The following is a 20,580-nucleotide window of genomic DNA, read 5'->3' as shown; positions in this document are numbered from 1 at the left end:
CACACCTGCAGACATTTCCTGTTTACGTTTGAGTTACTGTCGGCTGCTGACAAAGGCGACAACACTGCAGTTTGACAACATAAAGGGGGGATTTTATTGATCAGATCATTCTTTACATTTGTATCTGTTTCTATAACTATACATTCATTCACTTCTTTCTCTGGTCTCAAACTGGATTAACTGCATCCATGCAGTCGATACACTTTCTGTATCCACTCAGAAGATTAGTGTTAATTAATGATTGAAAAACAACTTCTACATGTACCACAGTTCCTTATGTACCATAGTATTCCCTGTGTAGTGCACATACAAAGGAATGGCTTCAGGTAGACTGAGGTGGAAAGATTCATGTATTTGATTTCTTTTATTTTTATGTTACAAAAACCACATATTTCTTGCTATACCTAATTCATAAATACAGTATATATTATAACCATTCATCTTGTGCTAAAATCAAAGCTGTGCTGCATTCAGTTTAAAAAAACATTTTCTCAACCGATAACATACAGGTAAATGAGTTTGCCTGTATAGATTGTTTACAATAGATAATATAATGTTTACAGTGGTTTTACAGTGTTTTTAATGTCCCTGATTATCTCAAAACCGTAGTGTTGTATTTTATATACTACAGGAAAAACTGAGAATCTGGCAGTGTGTGTGTGTTTGTGTGTGTGATTACTGTGAACTGAACGGTTGTGTGTTGTTGGGTGCGCCAGCCAGGGTTGGGTGTGATTGTGTGTCTGTACTAAAGCCTGGAGAAATAGAGACATTTAAAACAGGAAAAAATGACGAATTCTTATGAACAGAGCCATGTGGCAATTATGTAAACTGCTCTTTTACACACATAATTACTCAGTCACTCATTGGTTATATAGGTGGGTGCCATGGTTACCAATCACGTGTACGATAACGAACACAATACCACAGAAATCAACATCGATCTCATTGCCACCAAACGACCTGTAAATTCCTCCTGTGTCTGTCACTGTGTGTGTGTGTGTGTGTGTGTCTTCAGGATATTCAATCTACAGGAGTATGAGGCAAACCGTTACATTAATAAACAATATAATCAATTAAAATAATGATTGAAAGAGAACAAAACAAATAAGAGACAATATATTCTTTTTAGAGTGGACGGGCACACAGAATGTTGAATATATTACATCGATGTGCGGACGTCAGCCAGACAAAACGCTTTAGAAGTTCAGTGTCTCTGACATCATCTTCCACCAGTCCATCAGCTCCTCCCGCTCCTCCTCCTTCCTCTCCATCAGAGACTCCAGCTCAAAGTCCACCTGAGACAGAGAAACAGCGACATGGAGACATGTGAGGTGAGAGGTGAAAAGTTAAAGATGCAGCGATACCAGACTCTTTTTCTGAACAGAGGTCTATAATGTTTTGACAGATTTTAGTTTCTAAATGTCACATTATTGTTAAGCAAGATCTTCTCCTGGGAGGATTCAGAGGATAAGACTGTTGTTATTCAATTTTTTTCTTATCACTGACAAATTCAATGCAGATACCAAAACTAACAATCTGATCTGACACTACTTTCCATCTTTCCTGTCCTGTCTGTGACTAAGCTGCAGTCCCATTTGTCCCTAGTGAAGTTTGTATTATCAAAAAAAGCTCAGTAATTTCATAAAACAGCTGGGCAATCTTGGGAACTATTAGTGAACTAGCAAGTATTTATGGCAGCAGCACAGTGTATGTGGAAATGAGTCAAAATAAATAAAAATAATATGTTTTTAATTGTTTTTGGATGACACTGGAAATCTAAGGCGCAAATGAATAAGCTTTATAAGGTTTTTGCTATTTGGGAAATATGTATTAGTAGGATCAAATCATTGTCGGTTTTGATATTTTCATGGGATTTCTTAACAGTGAGAAAAATATCAAATCAACAGCCTTATCCTTTTAGGCAGTTGTTATCAACATACTGGCAAGATGAATAAACACGTTAGAAAAGTTAAAAAAATATTTTTGGTGTTAAGTTTGTTTCTGACTTTTCTTCTTGTGAAATACAAGATTATTTTACTTATAGTCTGCAGAGACAAAATAATCTACTAGATAAATCAGAGAGACTTTATTTTAAAGGGTCAAAAGGCAAACAGGGTGGGAAGCATTGGTTTAAAGGATCAAATTTCACCCTGTTGTTCCCCTTTAAGTGGATAATATCTCTCCAGATATAATCTGATTATAATAAACTGGATGAGTCCTCAGATCCTAATTAGACACTTAATTGTATGTAATTAAAGGGAGCTGCCTTGATATGCCATTTTCCATTAGACAATACTAGAATCAGTCCATCATACAGTATCGTGTATGATACAGGTGCCTGATTTTAGTTTCCTATTAGATAAAAGTCTTTTCCAAATATTCCTCAAGTTTGTTTATATGTATCCCTTACCAAAATGCTCTAATTTTAGTTTGGTGGAGATTTAACCAAACATTCAGGATGTTCACACTTTTACTGGAAACATAGACAGAATGTAAATTTTGATTCACATATTTCTAAAAAAATAACCACATAACACTGTCAGGTCCCACTATAATCACCTTTTGTAAATATGAAAGGAGAACACAATTAGTTTGAAGCAGATTTTGGTTTGGTCTGTGAGTCTTACCCTGGTTGCAGGGCTGTAGGGAACAGCCACTTTCTTGATGACAGTCAGGTAGCCTGGAGCAGACGCTGCCACTTTGTAGTTTCCTGGAGCCAGTAGGCGCCAGTAGTCTCCATCTTTGGCTACAAAATACAGATTGTCTCATTAATACTTGCAAGTTAACACCAAACAGAGTGAGAGAGAGTGTTTTTTTATTTTATGTTTATATGACCTGATCTGATGTGATGAGCAGCAGGTGCAAGTAGTAACAGAATCAGCTGCTAAAAAAAAGCAATGCAGTACCCAATATGTCCACTAGATGGAGGCATCTACATCATCTACAACATCTCACCATTACATTTCTCACTTCTTGCCTCCTTACTCTGGTGTGATGTAGTGCGGTGTGTGTTTGGCTGTAGGGATTGTGTGAATTTTCACTGATACCTGTGGTAATGTCATGGTCAATACCCTCCACAGAAATGGTGGCGTTGGAAATGGGGTTACCCTGCAGGTCACGCACAAAGCCCTTGACGCCACGGTGAACCTACAGACACACACAACGAAGCATATTCTCAATTTGATTCAAAGACTGAGGAATGAAGCTTGTGAATCTTGGATGCAAATGCCATCTCATGCTTCTTGGGGGGAAAGATACACTCAAAATAGTTCCTTTACTTCATAGTGTAAAATCTGATATTAACATGGACCATTGGATTAACATGTAGACACGGTCTTGCAGTAAAGGAACAGCATTGGATGTTTGTTCAAATGCTTGGAACAGACAGTGTTATGTTTTCTTTGCAAGCCACAGACCATAACAAGCAGTGGCAGAAGTAATGGGATGTTGTCATACCACCACATAACCTCTCTCACCATCAAGGTGGTTTTTCACTTACCCCAACCAAGTATTTAAGTTGCCTTAACTTAACCATACCTCAACCATACAGGTGTAAGATCAGAAAATGCCTCATGAGTCAGAGGGGTTGTTTTGGCACTTAAAAATCATATATTTTACATGTGTCATTTTTCATTTTCACTTCTTCATTACCATTTTATTCACTTGAGACTTTGTTTTTTGATAAACATGATAATAGATGACATTGTTGGACATCACTTCTAGTTCTGGTTTGCTGCCTACCTGCTCAATGTAGTTGACGAGTGAGTTGCGGTTCTGCTCCCAGTAGTTCTTGAGTGTGTCCTCATTGGGGAATTTGTCACAGCTGAGCTCCAGAGTGATCTCAAAGCAGTTGCTGCTGAGGTAGTTGAAATCCTGCATTCCTGCAATGGGTCAGTTAAAAACAAAACAGGGAAGAAGAGAGTGAGAATGACATTAATGAGTGTAAGCGACAGGAAACTATGACAGTAACGAACATACATAGTTAGATATTTTATATGACAATGACAGCCAACTGAGTCTGATTTAGATTTATTTTCAGATAATGAGAAGACAGTTAGGCTTCTGAGTTAAACCTAGGTTAAATTTGGTTAATTAGGTTAAATAAAACTAGGTTAAATTTTAAAGTATGTTTGAGGTCATTTGGAAACTGTTGCCCTTACTTAATTGTCTGCCAAAGACAAGTTTATTTCCATAAGCCATGCTAATGGAATAACTGTGCCTGGAAAGTGTCATGAAGAAAAAATAACAAATTTGTGTGCATGATTTAATAACTTGTGCTCTTGATTTAATATCATATTATACATTTGGACAGGTCAAATTTTATATTCGTCCAATACTTTGTTTTATGACCAAATACCTGTAAAACTAATGATATTCCAATCTGTGTCAGCTGCAGATCTATACTAAGGGGAATATGGTTAGCATTGAAACTTATAAACATCTGCTGTTATGTCTGCATTCTCATTGTGAGTATGTGAGTATGCTGATGTTAGTATTTTGCTCAAGCATAGCTGTGCTTCACCACAGAGCCTCTAGCATAGCTGTAAACTCTTCTTGTTAACTGTAAAAATGTTCTGCTCAGTCCTGTACATGTTTGAATACTTAACAACCAAATTGAATAGCCAGTATCAGCTGAATTTGCTGACTTTCAAATATCAGTATTGACATCAAAAATCCTGTATTTGTCAAGCTCTCATTCAAAAGATCATGCGTAGTTGCAGATCCTGCAATGAATCTACAACACTTTAAAATCTAGTCATTAAATGATGGAAACAGTCGTTATATGTAACTTAGACATCTAAAACACTTTTCAACACTGTTCAACCAAATCCAGCCCAATTGCTGTATAACTGAAGCCCTGGTGTCTCCTCATCTGTCAATCACTGACACCAAACTCACTGTGAGGTGTTTGTTTCTTACCCCCTGGCACGCTGTACCAGGCTCCTCCGTTAGTGATGCCATCCTTAAAGCTGGAGTCATCATCATTCTTACGGCAGGGGGGTCGGTGAGGGTCGGACATGACCGGATTGTAGATGGAGTAGGCCCTTGCCAGAGACTTGAACACCATATCATCTGGACTGGCACTGTACTCATGGGTAGAGCCTTAGAGAAGGAATGAGTGGGAATAAACAAGCAGCTTTGATAAAGTAATAATTGGGCATCTGCAACACATTAAACGTATACTTGCACAAACACATTTTGTTTACTTTTGGTAATAATACACAGGAAGCTGTAATACATTAAAACACAACTTTCCATCTTATTTTAATGACATTTACGACATTCTGAAGAAACACTAATAAAATGTTTGTTGTTTCAGTTATAGGTAAAATATTTCTCTAGTAAAATCAGCAGAAACACTTAACAACCCAAACATAAAAAACAGATGTGTATATGTGTTTACGTACCAGTGCGGGTCTCATCATATGGGTAGTTGGCAACCACATCTCCTCCATGCAGGTTAGCTGAGAGGACGAAGGGGATATCCATGATCCAGTGGATCACTGCTTTGGTCTCTGGAGCCAGCTGCAAAGGCAAATGTCATAAATTACTAATAGTAAAGACATTAAGATTTATTTATATAGGTCAAAAGCATTATTGAGCACAAAATAACAAAACAGACAGGCTAGTAACAACATCAGCGAAAACATTAGTTAAGAACCACATATAACTAAGTCTTACTTTAATTCAGTTTTCGGAATTATGATCTAATAGTGAGGTTTAGAAGTCTAGGAGCAAAGACAGTATATCCTCTGCCTCTGGAGAGCTGACCTGACAGGACTTTAAGTTACTATACGAAATGTATTTCACCAGGTAGTAACATATGTTTTATATTAAACGCTAAACCATTTTGAACCATCTGCAGATGGGCTACAACTTCTTGGCAGCTGAGGCCAGAGTATAAAGAATTACAATATTCTTGTTGTGAGGACACAAAAGTATGGATTTATTTCTCTGCACTTTCTTAGTTTTGGGATATGCAGTCTTTCATAGAGCCCAGGTAATCCTTTAGGTCACTTAGTTTGCGAGATCATCCACATAAAAGTGAAAAAGATATGTTAAAACAACAAATTAAAAGGCTCAATGTAATATATAAATAGAATATAAAATGGGGCCAAGGACAGACCCTTGTGGCACTCCATAGTTTGAAAAAGCAGCACCTGATATGTCGTCAATAACCATTACAGAAAATTGTCTATTTGATAAATACAATATAATCCAAGTGTAGACCGTAATTTCTGTCACTAAATGTTACCACTCCCATCTTGCTGTCTGTGTCTTCATGTTTGTTTGCGTACCTTGGTGTTTTCGTCCACAGCCTTCTTCATGTTCTGCAGCAGGTGGTTGTTGGCTCCTCCCTCTCGCTCGTTGATGTAGATGATGCGGTCCAGATCGGGGAAGTTACGGTTCAGATCCACCCCCTGCGCATTACTGCGGCCCACAAACCAATCCTTGATCTCTCCGGGCTGAGCAGGAAACAGGAGATGATGATTAGATGGACAAAGGATGGAAGACAAGTGTCTGAAGCTTGTGTTGAGCTTGCATAATCGCCATTCTTAAATGCTGTGCAAGTGTAATTAAAAGCCAAGAGTTGTTGTCGACGTTTGTAGTCTTATAAACTTAATCTGTCTGGTGGTAAATCCTCGGATTAGGTTTATGCAGTGTTTTTCTCCTGCTTTGTTATCACCTGTGAAGCGGCCTTCTCAAAGCCATCTGGGTTCATGGAGGGCATGAGGTGGATGCGTGTGTTGTGCAAGAGGTCGATAATGGTCTCGTTGCCTTGCTGGTACTGGTTGCACAGGTACTGAGCCAGGTAGATGAGCAGCTCTCTGCCCACCGCCTCGTTGCCGTGCATGTTGGCAATGTACTTAAACTCAGGCTCACCTGCAGGGACATAGAGACATTTACAGTGTTACTGCACCACACAAAGTGCTTAAAGTCAACATTATGTATTCAACCTTCAAATGAACGGTGTGTTTTTGCCCGAGAAGTAGAGGCTGAGGTGAATTTGAATGAGACAGACATGTTTTGAACAAGACAGAGAATGCACCTTTTGGAGAAAAGACTGAAGTCCCAGAAGCAGTCACATTTACCCCAACAAAACACAACTAACCATCATAGAAGAATATCACAATAACATCCCAATATTTGTTAGAGGAATCCATTTTAATTTAATTTCTTTATCTCTTTTGGACCAACAGAAGGTCACAGATAACGCATTCTCTTGCGTCATGGAGGTTACTGTGGACACACACTGGTCATACACACTCCAGTAGTGACAAACACACTGACTCATCTGCTGAAAGGTTGAACCAAATTGAACATTGCAGCCCAGAACTCCATTTGGACAGTAATGACCGAGACACAGTGATTGATTATTGAGTAACACTGTCACAAATTGTTCTGAGATCTGCTGGAGCGACAGGTCTGAGAACAGACTTAACTACTTCACAGAGAAGAGTCTAACTCCAGGACAACAAAATTAGGGCTTCTCAGGGACTGCTGAGACATATAAACCTCGTAATGTTTATATCATGTAATAAATGACTCTCACTTATCATGGTGTCACTGCCAGTACAAAAATGCACATGTGAAATGCATCTTTTCATATGTGATACATATTATTTCAGCAGTGAAACGGCATTTTAAACTCACATAAAGGCACAGTGGTTTTTGGACATTTCACATAGGAAAAGTGTCTGTATGTTAATTTGAAATGCAATTTTACATTTTACATGTGAAATATATAAAAGCCACATGTGCCTGTTCTCTCTAACCAGGACTGCGAATAACTATTCATTATTTTCATTATCGATCCATCTGTGGATTATTTTCATGATAAATTTTTTAATCATTTAGTCTATGAAACTTCAGAAAATGCCAATCTGCATTTCCCAGAGCCCATCTTCAAAAGTCTTATTTTGTCCAACCAACAGTCCTTAAACCCAAAGATATTCAGTTTACAATGTTTACAATATAAAACAGAGAAAAGCAGCAAATCATTACACTTGAAGAACTGAAACCAGAGAATGTTTGGATTTTTTTCTTGATGAAAATGACATTTGACACAATTGAACAATCAAAATTGGTGTTGATTAGTCAACTTACCGCCTCAGTCTCACCTCTAACCTTAAAAAGGGTGGCCCACTTATGCTGTAAATTCTTTCAGCTTCCCTTACATGATATGAAAAAACACAATGCACCATTTGGTAGATGAACTGATGGTGGTCTTATCAGTGTACGGGCATAAAACAGTGACTAGACTGCTTTACCTTTTATTGCTTTCCTTTCCTTTATCCCAGAAGCTATTCGTTTTATGTTTGAGAGCTATTTATATCAGTGTTCTTAGGAAAGCTGTGTTTTAATGACTGAGGCTGTCACCATCTGTTTCATATACTAATTATCCGTTTCTTCTCTTATCAAAGTCTATTCGTGTACACAAATATTCACTCAAACACACACACAAACATGAGAGAAAGACAAGCGCTACAGAGGAGCTATATAAAGTTCTTTGACAAAATGACAGAGTATGACTAAGTATGAGCTGTATTATATTGTACACACTCTTTTGATAAACTACAAACCAGGAATTAGTTGCTTTCTGTGGCTGTACGAAAACAAAAGAACTTCTTTGAGCACTGAGGGGATAAGAAGTCTTTTGTTCAGATCACTTACGAGTTATGAAATGTAGCTCAAGATCGGCAGATGGTGAGGGGGGTGTGAGTATGTGTGTGAAGCCACTTCATTAAAATTGCTTTGTCAAGTTAATATATTTTAATAATAATCTTTTGAAACGCAGATGTACATGCATGTCAATATTTTCATGTTTGCATCTCTTCTTTTACCCAGTTTTGCTTATTTCTATGTTTGTGTTTGATGTATCTGTAAAGTAATCCCAGTGGATTCATGAGTGAGTAACACACACACACACACACACACACCACACAGCACACATCTGGTAGTCAGGTTATTTTTAAACGTTTGAATCTGCTCACTCTCAGAGTTGCTACTAATGATTTCAAGACTACAATTAACTCTTTCCATCCTGAGAGCTGGTGAATGGTTTTTACAGGCTTTAGAAGCCTGACAGAGCTGTCAAACACACGCACTCATACGTTCATACACACACACACATACACACACACACTTTGAAGTTGTACTATGAGTTACTAAGGTTCAAGCTTTTACACAGATGCTCAGTATCTGGAGACCTTTCCTTTCTCCCATAAGAAACATGTTCTGATGTTGTTGATGTCTACATTAGTGTGTGACAGAACACAGAGCTGTACATGTTTCATAGATATAGTTATGTGTCATCACATGTAGGTATTGATTCATTTAAGATAACGGGGTAATACACTGCATCTGAATGATGATTGTATTAATATCATTAATTATCATTTTTGCATATTTATACTTTCATAAAGCTCTGTTCATCCTTTTTACACAATGACACACACATTTTGGATCAGAGGAGGATTTTTACACAAAGCCAAGTGTGATGCGTCACTGAGTAAGTGGAACAAATCAAAATGTCCTTCACTTCTAAAGCCGATTGTTGTCTTCTCCCTTTTTTCTCATTTCATTCCTCTGTCAAACTGTCTGTACCTCGCTGGGCTTTTATTCTATCATATGCACGCACACACACACACACACACACACACACAAACACAAACACACACACAAACACACACACACACAAAGCTGCACACACAGTAAATGAAAAAGTATGATGTAACTTTATCACATTATGAAACACTATTTGATATGTGATAACTTCACATATGTGCACATGTGGTTTTTATGACGTTGACTTTGAAATGTAAAACCCCACCTGTGATAGCATTTATAATTTCACATTTACATTTTTGTAACATTCAGACATATTCATTGTGTGTAAGATAGCACTGCATACAGTGTCTAGTAAATTCACAAAAGCATCATTGTGGTTTTGTTCATTTAAAGCAAAGAAGGGGGACAGTGTGCACATTAGATGCCGGACAACAGCAGCATACAAAGGAAAAGAGGGGCAGTCTGCACGTTGCATGCAATTTAAACCTTCAAGGTCTTCTTCAGGCAAACATCTGTATTAGCAAAAATGATAGATATTGCTATTTTAATGTGATCTATTGATTGAAGGTGGAGCTCTTGTTTCATTTTTAGTCTGAATAGATTAGGGCTGCAACAAATAATTATTTCCATTATCAAATAATCTTCAAACTGTTTTGTCCATAACATGACAGAAAATTGGGATACAAATGTCCCTCACCATTTCCCAGAGACTAAAGTGACATCATCAAATGTCTTGTTTTGTTCGGCCAACAAATGTATTCAGTTTAAAATGATATGAAACAGAGAAATGTGGCAAATCTTCACTCTGCAGAAGCTGGAACCAGAAAATGTTTGGTGTTTTTGTTTGTTATCATTAACCAAATGGTTGCCGATTCATTGAACAACAATTCAATTGATTAATCCTTTGAGCTCTAGAATAGATAGCCTGCTTTTCTTTTTATCCATGTGCATGTTTGCCTGAAGAAGATACACTGCATCAATAGTTTTTAGAAGCTTGCAAAATTCAGTGTGTGGACTACATCTCCTTTTCATTGGTTTTCATACATTTTACAAGAAAAACCTGAATCTAATGTGTTTTTTGTGAGGGATCTTAACTATTCCTTAATGATGGAGATAATGTGTGTCAGAGGCTGATGTGGCACATCTCCTCCCTCTAACCCCCCCCCCCCAAACCAGGTGATTTCTGCTCTTAAAAGGTCAATATAATACATCTGACGCTGACAAAACCCCACCACATCATCTTGCACTCTGTCAGGTATTATCAAACGTGTCTGGCAGGTAATCAATACGGTTACCGGGGTGACAACATAATAGTGACTGCTGCTGCGACGTCATTAGGGAAGTACCACATTAGAGTGCTCTCAGTTGTCGTGGCAACCCTGACAGGGGCAGGTGCTCAGGGAGACAAATCAACTCAGAGGTTGAGTAAACACACTCTCACTCAGCGTCCGTCTCGCTGTCTCATGCTTGTGTACGCTCACACTCACATACAAGCAGTTCGTTAGCTCTGAATGACTGCCAGCTCTGTCCTCTGATATTACAGAGACACATAAATTAGAGATGGAGCACCAAAACAGGTTAATTTTAAAAAAAATGCTATTCAGACCTTTTGGTGCTCTTTTAGATCATATAATAGCTGACACATGTATTATGTAGAGCTTTACCAATTACCAAAACTTCTCCAAGCTAGTTAGCTAACAAACAGACACCACTCCCTGTTTACTACTTGTTTATGTGTAAGTTGAATCACAAGAAAGTATTTAATGGTAAGCAACAAATGTTCGGTGTATGAATTCTCTGAACTAATGAGGCGATTGCTTTGGTTATTTTTTTGGTTGAGTCAAATGACAGATATTAAAATGTTTCAGTACTCAAAAGAACACTTAGCATCAGTAGTATCAATACTTTAGGTATTAATCTGCCCAACCCTAGCATCATAGTATCAGTAATAATAAAAATGAAAGCAATACATCTCCCTCTGCTGATCAATTCAGATCAAACAGGCTTCATAATTAATAGATTGTCCTCCAATAATTTAAGGCAATTGATTAACATAATTAATCTTGCTGATAAAAAATAAAATACCGAGTCTTGCAGTTTCACTCGATGAAAATGCTTTGATGTGGTTGAATGCCCATATCTATTTTGTGTTTTGGATAAATTTGGTTTCAGCACTGTGTTTATTGATTTGATAAAATCACCTTATAAATCTCCCAAAGCTAGGATTATTACTAACGGGATTACCTCTAATCCTTTCCATCTTAATAGGGGCAACAGACAGGGATGCCCGTCTGGCCCCGCCCTTTTCATGCTCACCATCGAACCTTTGACTGAGGCCATTAGAGGCAACCCTCATGTAGGTGGCTTTGAGGTTGGCCCCAAAACACACAAGATATCACTTTTCACTGATGACATTATCCTTTATCTAACTAATTAAGTTAGATACTAAACGCAATTTCCCATCTACAGAATCTATTAAAACCATACAGTTCTTTTTCTGGATATTAGTTCAACCTTGACAAAAGTGAAATTCTGCCACTGTCTATATTTGATTATAATAGTGTCAAACATAAGTTCTCTTTTAAATGGTCTACTATGGGTAATATTTGAGTATTTTTGTGGATAGCAGCATTAAAAGTCTTGGCAAACTCATTCTAGCCAGCTTGTTGCAGAAAATGGATAGATTTGCCACTCACCTTACTGGACAGAGTCAATGTTATAAAAATGAAAACGCTGCCTAGATTCCTATATATGTTTCAGTCACTTCTGATCCATGTCCCATCAACATTTTTTTCCTCCCTCAACAAATTGATCAGACAGTTTATTTGACATTGTAAAACTCCGAGGGTCAGCATGGACAAATTAACTCTGAATCATGACAAAGGAGGGCTGAAACTCCCTAACTTTTGAATGTATTAGAGATGAATTAGGAGACATCAACAGATTTGCTGTATAAAAAGTCAATTAAAACTGCTACAGATTATCAGATCAAATTTGGTACAATCTACATGAACTGTTCAATCAAGAAGGATTCCTGCTCCATGAAACCCCTTTATGGAGAAACAGACTGCTACCAATGATCTTTCGGAATAGTAACTTCAGATTATGGTCCGAGAAAGGCATTAGTCACCTAGAGCGCTGATATGAGGAAGGAATCTTTATGTCATTTGAACAGTTTAAACAGAAATACTGCTTGACAAATAAAGATTTCTTCGACTGTCTGCAACTACACAACATTATCAGAGTCAGCCACAAAGGCTGGTGGAATTTACCTACCATGACATCTGTGAACGATTGTGCCATGCTGACCAACAATTGTTTAAAACTATCTCCAAAGTGTATTAAACTCTTATGTCAAGTTTATTAATACCTGATCTGGACAGATCCAGACTTAGAAAGACCTGGGAATAAATCTGGATGGGAACTATGGGGTGACTTGTGGCTTAGATGAGGGAACATTCTTACATTTTAGATGGCAGTACCCTAAACTTCAGGGGTTTTGTCAGGGGGTATGTGACACCCTGTCCAGTATTCATGGTGTTATTTTTCCATTGGATCCAGAGATTTGTTTACTGGGTAACTTTACTATCTCCAACCTTAAAAATTGCTACACTTAAGTCTCACAGAAATTTTGCTGGCCATTGCTAAAAAAGTGTATTGCATTAAAATGGAAATCAGATGCCCCCCTCCCAATTGGAATGTGGCTCTCTGAAATTAATAGCTGTATACCCCCAGAGAAAATAACTTAGCCTACTGGTTGAGGAATAAGAGTACATTTTACAAGATACCACAACTCTTTGTGGATTATACAGAAAACCTCCCTTGGCCTCCCAAATTCCAATTTAATTGGGAATTAAATTGTATTCTTTTCTTGCCAGAGGGCAGCAATTCAAACAGATCATACAAGCTGTGGGTGATATCTTTCAAAATACATTGGGCTTTGTTGACATCTGACCCCAAGGTCCATTAGTAGTTGTTCTGGAGCTTTCAGTCATATCACTGGATTCTCCTCGGCAGATGACGTTTTCCCCACAGTTGTAATGGAAGTCCTTAATTTCCTGAGAAAAACTGGAAATTTGAACATCTACATTTCAGTGATAAGTAGGGAAACGCTATCTGCTGAGGAAGATCGGGTGATATAATGAAAAGCTCCAGAGCAGCTAAGTTGACTTTGTGGTAATATTGTTTTTGTCAAATGTTGTTTCCAAATTAACTTTCAATTGGACTATATGTTTAGGTCTGTTACTGGGTAGTCAAATTTCAACCAAGACAAAACCTTTCATTTTTGTTAGCATATATCAGTTTATCAACAACATATCCCATAATTCTTAGAAAATAATTCACTGTCAAAGCCTTGTGGGAGCTGTAGTTGTTGAATGCTAACAAAGCAACCACTGTTATATGTTTAAATTTTACCACACAGTTGTTGTGCTGTTGCACATGTTTAGTTTAGAAAAATTGACAGAAAACATGTTTCAGCTTTTTCAGCAAGACTAAATATAAAAAAAACCCTGTAGAAGAAAACACACAGAAGCGAGTAGAACAGAGGCTATGAAAGGAGGCTGTGTAGTGCTTGTATGACCAACACATAGCATGACATGAAGTGACGTCATGCAATATGTTGAGATGCAAAATGTGAAGCATGCAAACAACACAAAAATAGATTAGCAAGACAGCAAATTTGGATTAAAATCTATAGAAAAATAGAAACAGAAATGAGAAAGAAAATAAAAAGAGAGGAAGCTTTGGCAGTAGAAGAAGAAGAAAAAAGAGGAAATCAGCACACGAAGGCAGAAATGAGGAGGAGGATGCACATGGGTGTCTGATGTATAATAAATGACCTCTGGCTGATGCCTTGGCCTTTCTCTCATCCCCTTTCCATTTCTGCCTGTCCCTTATTCCCTCTACGTTCTTTCACCCACCCCTCCTCTTCTCCCTTGTCTCCCTCACACTTCTGTTACACTTCCCGTTTTCTCGATCATCATTCCTTTCTTTTTTAGCTCCCTTTTTCCACTGGCTCCTCCTTTCCCCTCAGCTGGTTTTGCTATCTCTTCTCGTGGAGACTCCTCAAAGCTAAAACGTCAAAACATGTCCTGGGTTTGCACTTTATCCTCCTCCACTGTGCTGTCTTCTATTAGGAACATGTTTCGTTTAAAAGCTACTCTATATTGCATTATGCTATATGTCATTTGATATGACCATATGTCTGGCTGCTATTACACTTTAACCAGGGCATCTGTGTGCGTGCTCACTGGGGATTACATACTTCCTCTGTCATCTGATAAAACAGTCCATCATGGAGTCTTATGACGGTCTCCACCACATAAGATGGTGTACTCAATATTGGGCGAAGCAGTACCTCATACTGACATGATGTTTTTTTCACCTTTAGACAAAGCCAACCCCATTATAAGATAGGATTTCTCCTCATATTAGAAGCCTTGTAAATAGTTCCAGACACGAGAGTCAAAAGAGTTTAACCAGAGCCCCTTCCACTGAAGAGAGACCCCTCTTTTTAGCTCTTAAATATGACCCAGCTGTGAGACGTAAACACCTCCTTCAAATGATGAAAACATGTCACGCATGTTCAGAGTGGGAAAAAGCACTCCTTTACATGAAAGTAGCAGTATAATACTATAAAATGACTCTATTACAAGAAAAACTCTTAAGTAAAACTATCATTAAAATATACTTAATGCATCAAAAGCAAAAGTACTCATTATGCATCAGCAGAATGCCCTCTATTAGAGTCATATTATTATACATATTATTAAATTCTGAGAAATACTGTTGGGTAGTTTAATCTGCAGCAATACATCATATTCTTTTAAAGATTATCATGTGTTTAGTATGTAAATGTAAATTAAGTAGTAAATGTAAATTAAGTAGTAACTACAGCCATCAGATAGATGTAGCTGAGTAAAAAGTATAAGATTTCTTTTTGAATTGTAGTGGCCTAGAAGTAGCATATGATGGAAATACTCAGAGTACAAGCACCACGAAATTGTGGTTAAATCTGCAATGGCTGTTTTTTTGTTTGGGCCACTTGTGGGCAGCAGAAACAAACTGTCGACGCAACATCTGATATATCACTTTTTAGTTTGTGAACATGATCTGTCGACCTGGGGAATGTAATGCCATATTTGTGTCACATTGTTCAGACTGTGAGGACAAGCAGACAAGTTGGATAAACCATTCATGTCAGCCTCCAATTTGTCATTCCAAGTCAGACATATTAGGAATTTCTGACCCCAACAATATCTCCCACTTGGTGGTAAGAGCTACCAAAGTTTCAATAAATTATTTAGAAGCAGTTATACAATGTTTTGTGTCTGGTTTCACTTGTCAATGAACTGCTACAACTATGCAACACAACAGAAGTAGCTAATTTAGGCTGTTTAAATAATGTGAATATAAGACTAACAGTAGGGGAATCCATCTTCCATTGTTTTAATGTTCCTCCCACTCTGTTGACATTCTGTGACTGCAACATAAGTCCAATATTTACTCTTCTTTTAGCTCTGCTTTGGTCTTCACCACTTTCTGAGGGAAATATCTGATTTTAGCTGCTAGATGTTGCAGTTTCTTCACCAGATAGTCGCTAACTTTTTTTGCAGTTTGGTGCTGGGCAGGTGGCTTTAGTAGCAAACAGTTGTTTTTTAGAGCTTTTTTTGATGGAAACAGCTGCTGTATACGACACCGCCGAGACTGAACCACAACGATAAGCTGAAAGACGCTATAAAGCTCTGTAGTCCTTTGTAGTTTCATCACTATGAGCTTTCACACACAAGTAGTCATGTGATCTATTGTAAATATGAAAATACTGAAGTACAGTACTTGTGTAAATGTATACTCAGTTACTTTCCACCACTCCATTGCCCATGTTCTGCACTGCATACACTGTATTTTAATAGGCAACCAGTGTGTTTACACTGTGGGATATATAGGCAGTTCCTGTGCCGCAGTGTATAACAGATGGCTGCTCACTGACAGATGCATGAGCTCAGGACCGTCGTCCTCCGGAGCCAGCCAGCCAACCACGAGCTGCCAGTCAGCTCAGTGCACTAAGCCGATCTGTTGCCCCAGCAACCGCTATTTCGGCTCCACCTTTCAGCAGGGTCAGATAAAATATTGGTAAAGGCACCTTAAAGGAAGCTTAAAACTGTTTCCTGTCTTTGTGGTTTTCATTCTTCTTGTCTCACACATAACATTTATCTTCCTTCAGTCTCTGGAGCTCTTGTCCTTGTCTCCTCTGTTTCATCCCACTCTGTCTCTCTCTGGATGTTTTGCTTGGTTGAGGGGGAGGAGAAGACGGGCGGGTGGAGGGGGGGCAGGGGGTGCTGCCCCTGTTGGTGAAGCGGCGGCTTGGAAACTCATCTGGTAGTAATAAGGGCTCCACACCGCTACTGTGACTCATGCCTGTACACGCCCACCAGACTATTACAGGCTTATTTAGTACATATACATACGGTCATTAGACTGGGACCATGCAAGCTGCAAAACACACAAACCCTTGGTGCACCGTAAGACCACACAAATACACCCAGAGTTGAAAATACACCTTTACACAAAAAAAGGTGTGTGAGACATGTAGTTGAATCACCACAAACTAGTAACCTATATAAACCATAATTACAGGCAGAGTTTCCTCTTGTACAGGCTCTGTCCCAGATGAAATTAATCACTTCCTGCTGTATGTAACTCTTAAAGCTCTTGTTTGGTGAGTTGGTCAGGAATCACTGACCTGTTCCCAGATATTCATTAAAGGTACTACGGGCTAATCCTTTAAAGTGTCAACACTGTTTTTCTCGCTGTCAGGAGTACACTGCGTACCTTTTTTTTTTAAAAAAAACAAAAACACTTCTGTCCTTTTGAGTTGTGCACTGAAGTTGTTTGTTTGTTCAAGACTGAAGTGCCGTGATTAAGGGGTTAGAAAAAACCTGATGTGCGTACATTTGGTTTGGTTCATTAACATTTTAATAGATTTTTAAAACACAACATGAGTGACTTAGTCAGAGATAGAACGATAAAGTCCTGGACTTATTTTTTTATTGTCCCTGGTGTTTTCATAGTCCAGCAACCTTTATAAAGACGGAAACAGGTTTTTAATGTCTGAAATATTAGACAATAGGAACTGAGGAACATTGCCTAATTCAATTAAAACCTTTGAGTCTGAAATGGGACACAATAATGGGAATGTAAGTGAAGAAGTAGAAAACATTTGAGTTTTTGGCTCTTAGTGTTTGTCTCCATCACACAAACTTAAGATAATTCAGACCTTTCTTCAATTTCCATGGTCTAAAAAGCTTTTGCTACCCTTAGATTTGAGCTGAGATACAATAAGTTTCCTTTAAACAAAAAACTATTAAAGGTTTTAATATCATCTGGTAACTTATGAGTTGTTTTTTTGTTCGTTTTTTTACAGTTTTCTATTCCTGCTGTTCTGTAATTAGCACATAATTGCATGGTGTTCCTTTTAATTTCACTTCAATCATTCATCTATTTGAATTTCTGAACAAATGAGAGATGTGGGCGACAAATTTGGAGATCTGTTACGAGGTTGGTTCTGTTGCCAGTATTTTGAAACCATCTGATGACTTTCAGGGTGCTGTCGAGCTCTTAGAAGCGAACCTCAAAGAAGAAGGTGCATTGCGTCTAGAAGCAGCAGTGGTGGATGCCCACATTTGCAATTCCTGTGGCTGGTGTGTAAACTGTCCCTCATATTTGCTCACATCACTTCTATTACTCCCTGTTTTCTTACAGGCTCTGCTACAGGCCTGACAGTCTGGGGCAGAGTGATGGAGATGATGGGAATAGTCAGTCATGACATAACCCAGGCCTATCAGATAACACCATAATCAGGATTTACTGCTTCATTTAATATTCAATAAAAAGCTTCCTGATTTCAATATGTGAAAGCTCTTTGCTCTGAAGCAGCCAACACTGCTGATGCATCTGCTTTTGATAGGAGATGTTGGTGTTAATTGAAAATGTAGCCCAGCGAGCCACAGTGTGGTCTTCCTGCCTTTAGGGTGTTTTCTCAGAATCACGACTCAGGATAAGCACGAAGAGATTCTTATCAGCCAGCAAAATGGCGGCTTTGCTTGGCTGATCCCACAATCTATCATCTTAGATTCCTCTGAAGTGATGCAGTGGGCCCTGCGCTCACAGCACGACACACCTGCGCTCCTGCACGCACGGTTTCTGGTTAATTTGAGCAACAACAGCAGATCAGGTCTCCTCTGGACCCCCCCTCTCACAAAATGACAGCATCGGCAGGCTGCTCTGCGCAATAGTGCGTGATGTGTTTGTGTTATCAAAGCGTGCGGGGATGGGTCTCCAATCATGAAGGGAAGCGGGGGACAAAGAGGAGCGGGGATGGGGTTGCACATTCACCGCATTATGAAGCTGAGCTCGTGTGTGCGTAAAAACTGACCAGGCTCGTGCGTCCCGGGGTTGTCGGACATCTCCAGCACCAGCAGCTCGCGGCCCTCGAAGCTCTCCCCGATGGTGTAGATGCGGGTGATGGTCGGGCACTGCAGCCACACCGACACCAGCGCCTTCCGCAGCTCCTCATAACGGTGATACTCGAAGGAGATCTCACCGTCGGTACCGGCCGCGCTGGCCAGGGCGACCACCGCCGCCCCGAATAAAACTACCGAAAGGAACTGTTTCATGTTTACGTGTCCTGTTTTCCCTAAGCCCTGCCTGTGTCCGTCTGCCTGCGGCTTGGTCCCAAGCCGTATCTCTGTGCTGCAGCCTGGCTGTAGGCTATAAATATCTCTCTCTCTCGCTCTATGCGTGATGCGCTGCTGTACCTGAGCGCAGACTCCCTGTCAACCCTGCAGCCAGGCAGAGGATTCACAGATCCGGCCTCAGTTTTCAAAATAAAGACGTGCTTTCCTGTCATAGATGATTAGCAGCAAGGTTGTTTTACAGCAGTGGTTCTCAAAGTGGGGTCCAGAGACCCCCATGGGTCCCTAAGGGGGTTCCAGGGGGTCTCCAGCAAAAAGAGGAATAATTTATTTTTACTATAATTCCATTTATAAGTAACACAATGACAAAATGTATGACTGTTTTGCTCATGAGTTTTATACACTTTCTGTAAAAAATCATCTAAAAGCAAAAATCTTATCAGATGGGGGATCCTGATCTAATTTGTGTCAGTTTAGGGGTCCTTGGTGTGAAAAAGTTTGAGCACCACTGTTTTAAACAGGTTCACAATTTTTCAAGTCTGTCTCAATACAACAGTCAGGTGTCCACTTGGACACTGAAAGAGGTTTTCCTTGCTGTAATCATTCATCCTGTTCATACTGGATATTGAAAGATCCCTTTCAAATGTGCTTTCAATGTCAGTGACGGAGGCCAAAATCAACATTTAAAAGTTTATCTAGACTGGAAAGCAGTCCAGTAAAGCAGTCAGTGGAACACTTATAAAATGCATGTTTCAATATAATACACTCCAGTATAACACCACCCACTACGCCCTCAATAATAAACATAAAGAAGCCAAATTATCACCTTTCTGACAATGTCAACAAAACTGAAAATTTATAAGCTTCATAAAAGTGGAATTCATGGCAGAACTGTTTTATTGAACTGTTGTTTTACACTGAACTGTACAGGTGCACCTAATAAAATGGCCAGTGAGTGTATATTTGTTTCTTTGAGACCCCTCAGGTTTATACTGGATTTCCCATTGGTTCGACTAAAACAAGTAATTTAAAGACATCACTTTGGGCTCTGGGAAACTGAGATGGCTGTTTTAATGTTTATCTCTGATAAATATTCTAAATACAAGATCTCACTATTCCTGGAGCTTTCAACTGTATCCCATGGCCATCTTCATGTACACAGAGTTTGTGATCTCTCCCCAGTATGACTACCTTTTATCACGTGACCAAAGTCCTGAACTTATGTCACCTGAGCAAGTTTCATTCACTGAAGAAGAGTTGAGGATTTATACCATGTGTCCCATCAAGAAACAGTCTCCATGCTAATCACTTA

At 38.9% G+C, this 20,580-nt stretch overlaps 1 protein-coding gene across 1 annotated transcript; it reads right to left on the bottom strand.

Moving 5' to 3' along the window:
* Positions 1–70: 70 nt before the first annotated feature.
* Positions 71–19,413, bottom strand: cpe (carboxypeptidase E). Its single transcript, XM_067585032.1, has 9 exons — positions 19,010–19,413; positions 6,689–6,885; positions 6,300–6,467; positions 5,409–5,526; positions 4,921–5,103; positions 3,742–3,881; positions 3,048–3,147; positions 2,628–2,746; positions 71–1,295 (listed from the first exon to the last, which is right to left on the bottom strand). Exons 1-9 carry the CDS (start codon positions 19,248–19,250, stop codon positions 1,197–1,199), a joined length of 1,365 nt encoding a protein of 454 aa, XP_067441133.1. The 5' UTR covers positions 19,251–19,413; the 3' UTR covers positions 71–1,196.
* Positions 19,414–20,580: the final 1,167 nt, after the last annotated feature.

Source organism: Thunnus thynnus, chromosome 3, assembly GCF_963924715.1.
Source record: "Thunnus thynnus chromosome 3, fThuThy2.1, whole genome shotgun sequence".
NCBI lineage: Eukaryota > Metazoa > Chordata > Actinopteri > Scombriformes > Scombridae > Thunnus > Thunnus thynnus.
Note: the sequence above shows the minus strand (reverse complement) of the source record. Positions and strands in the feature narration are given on the sequence as shown.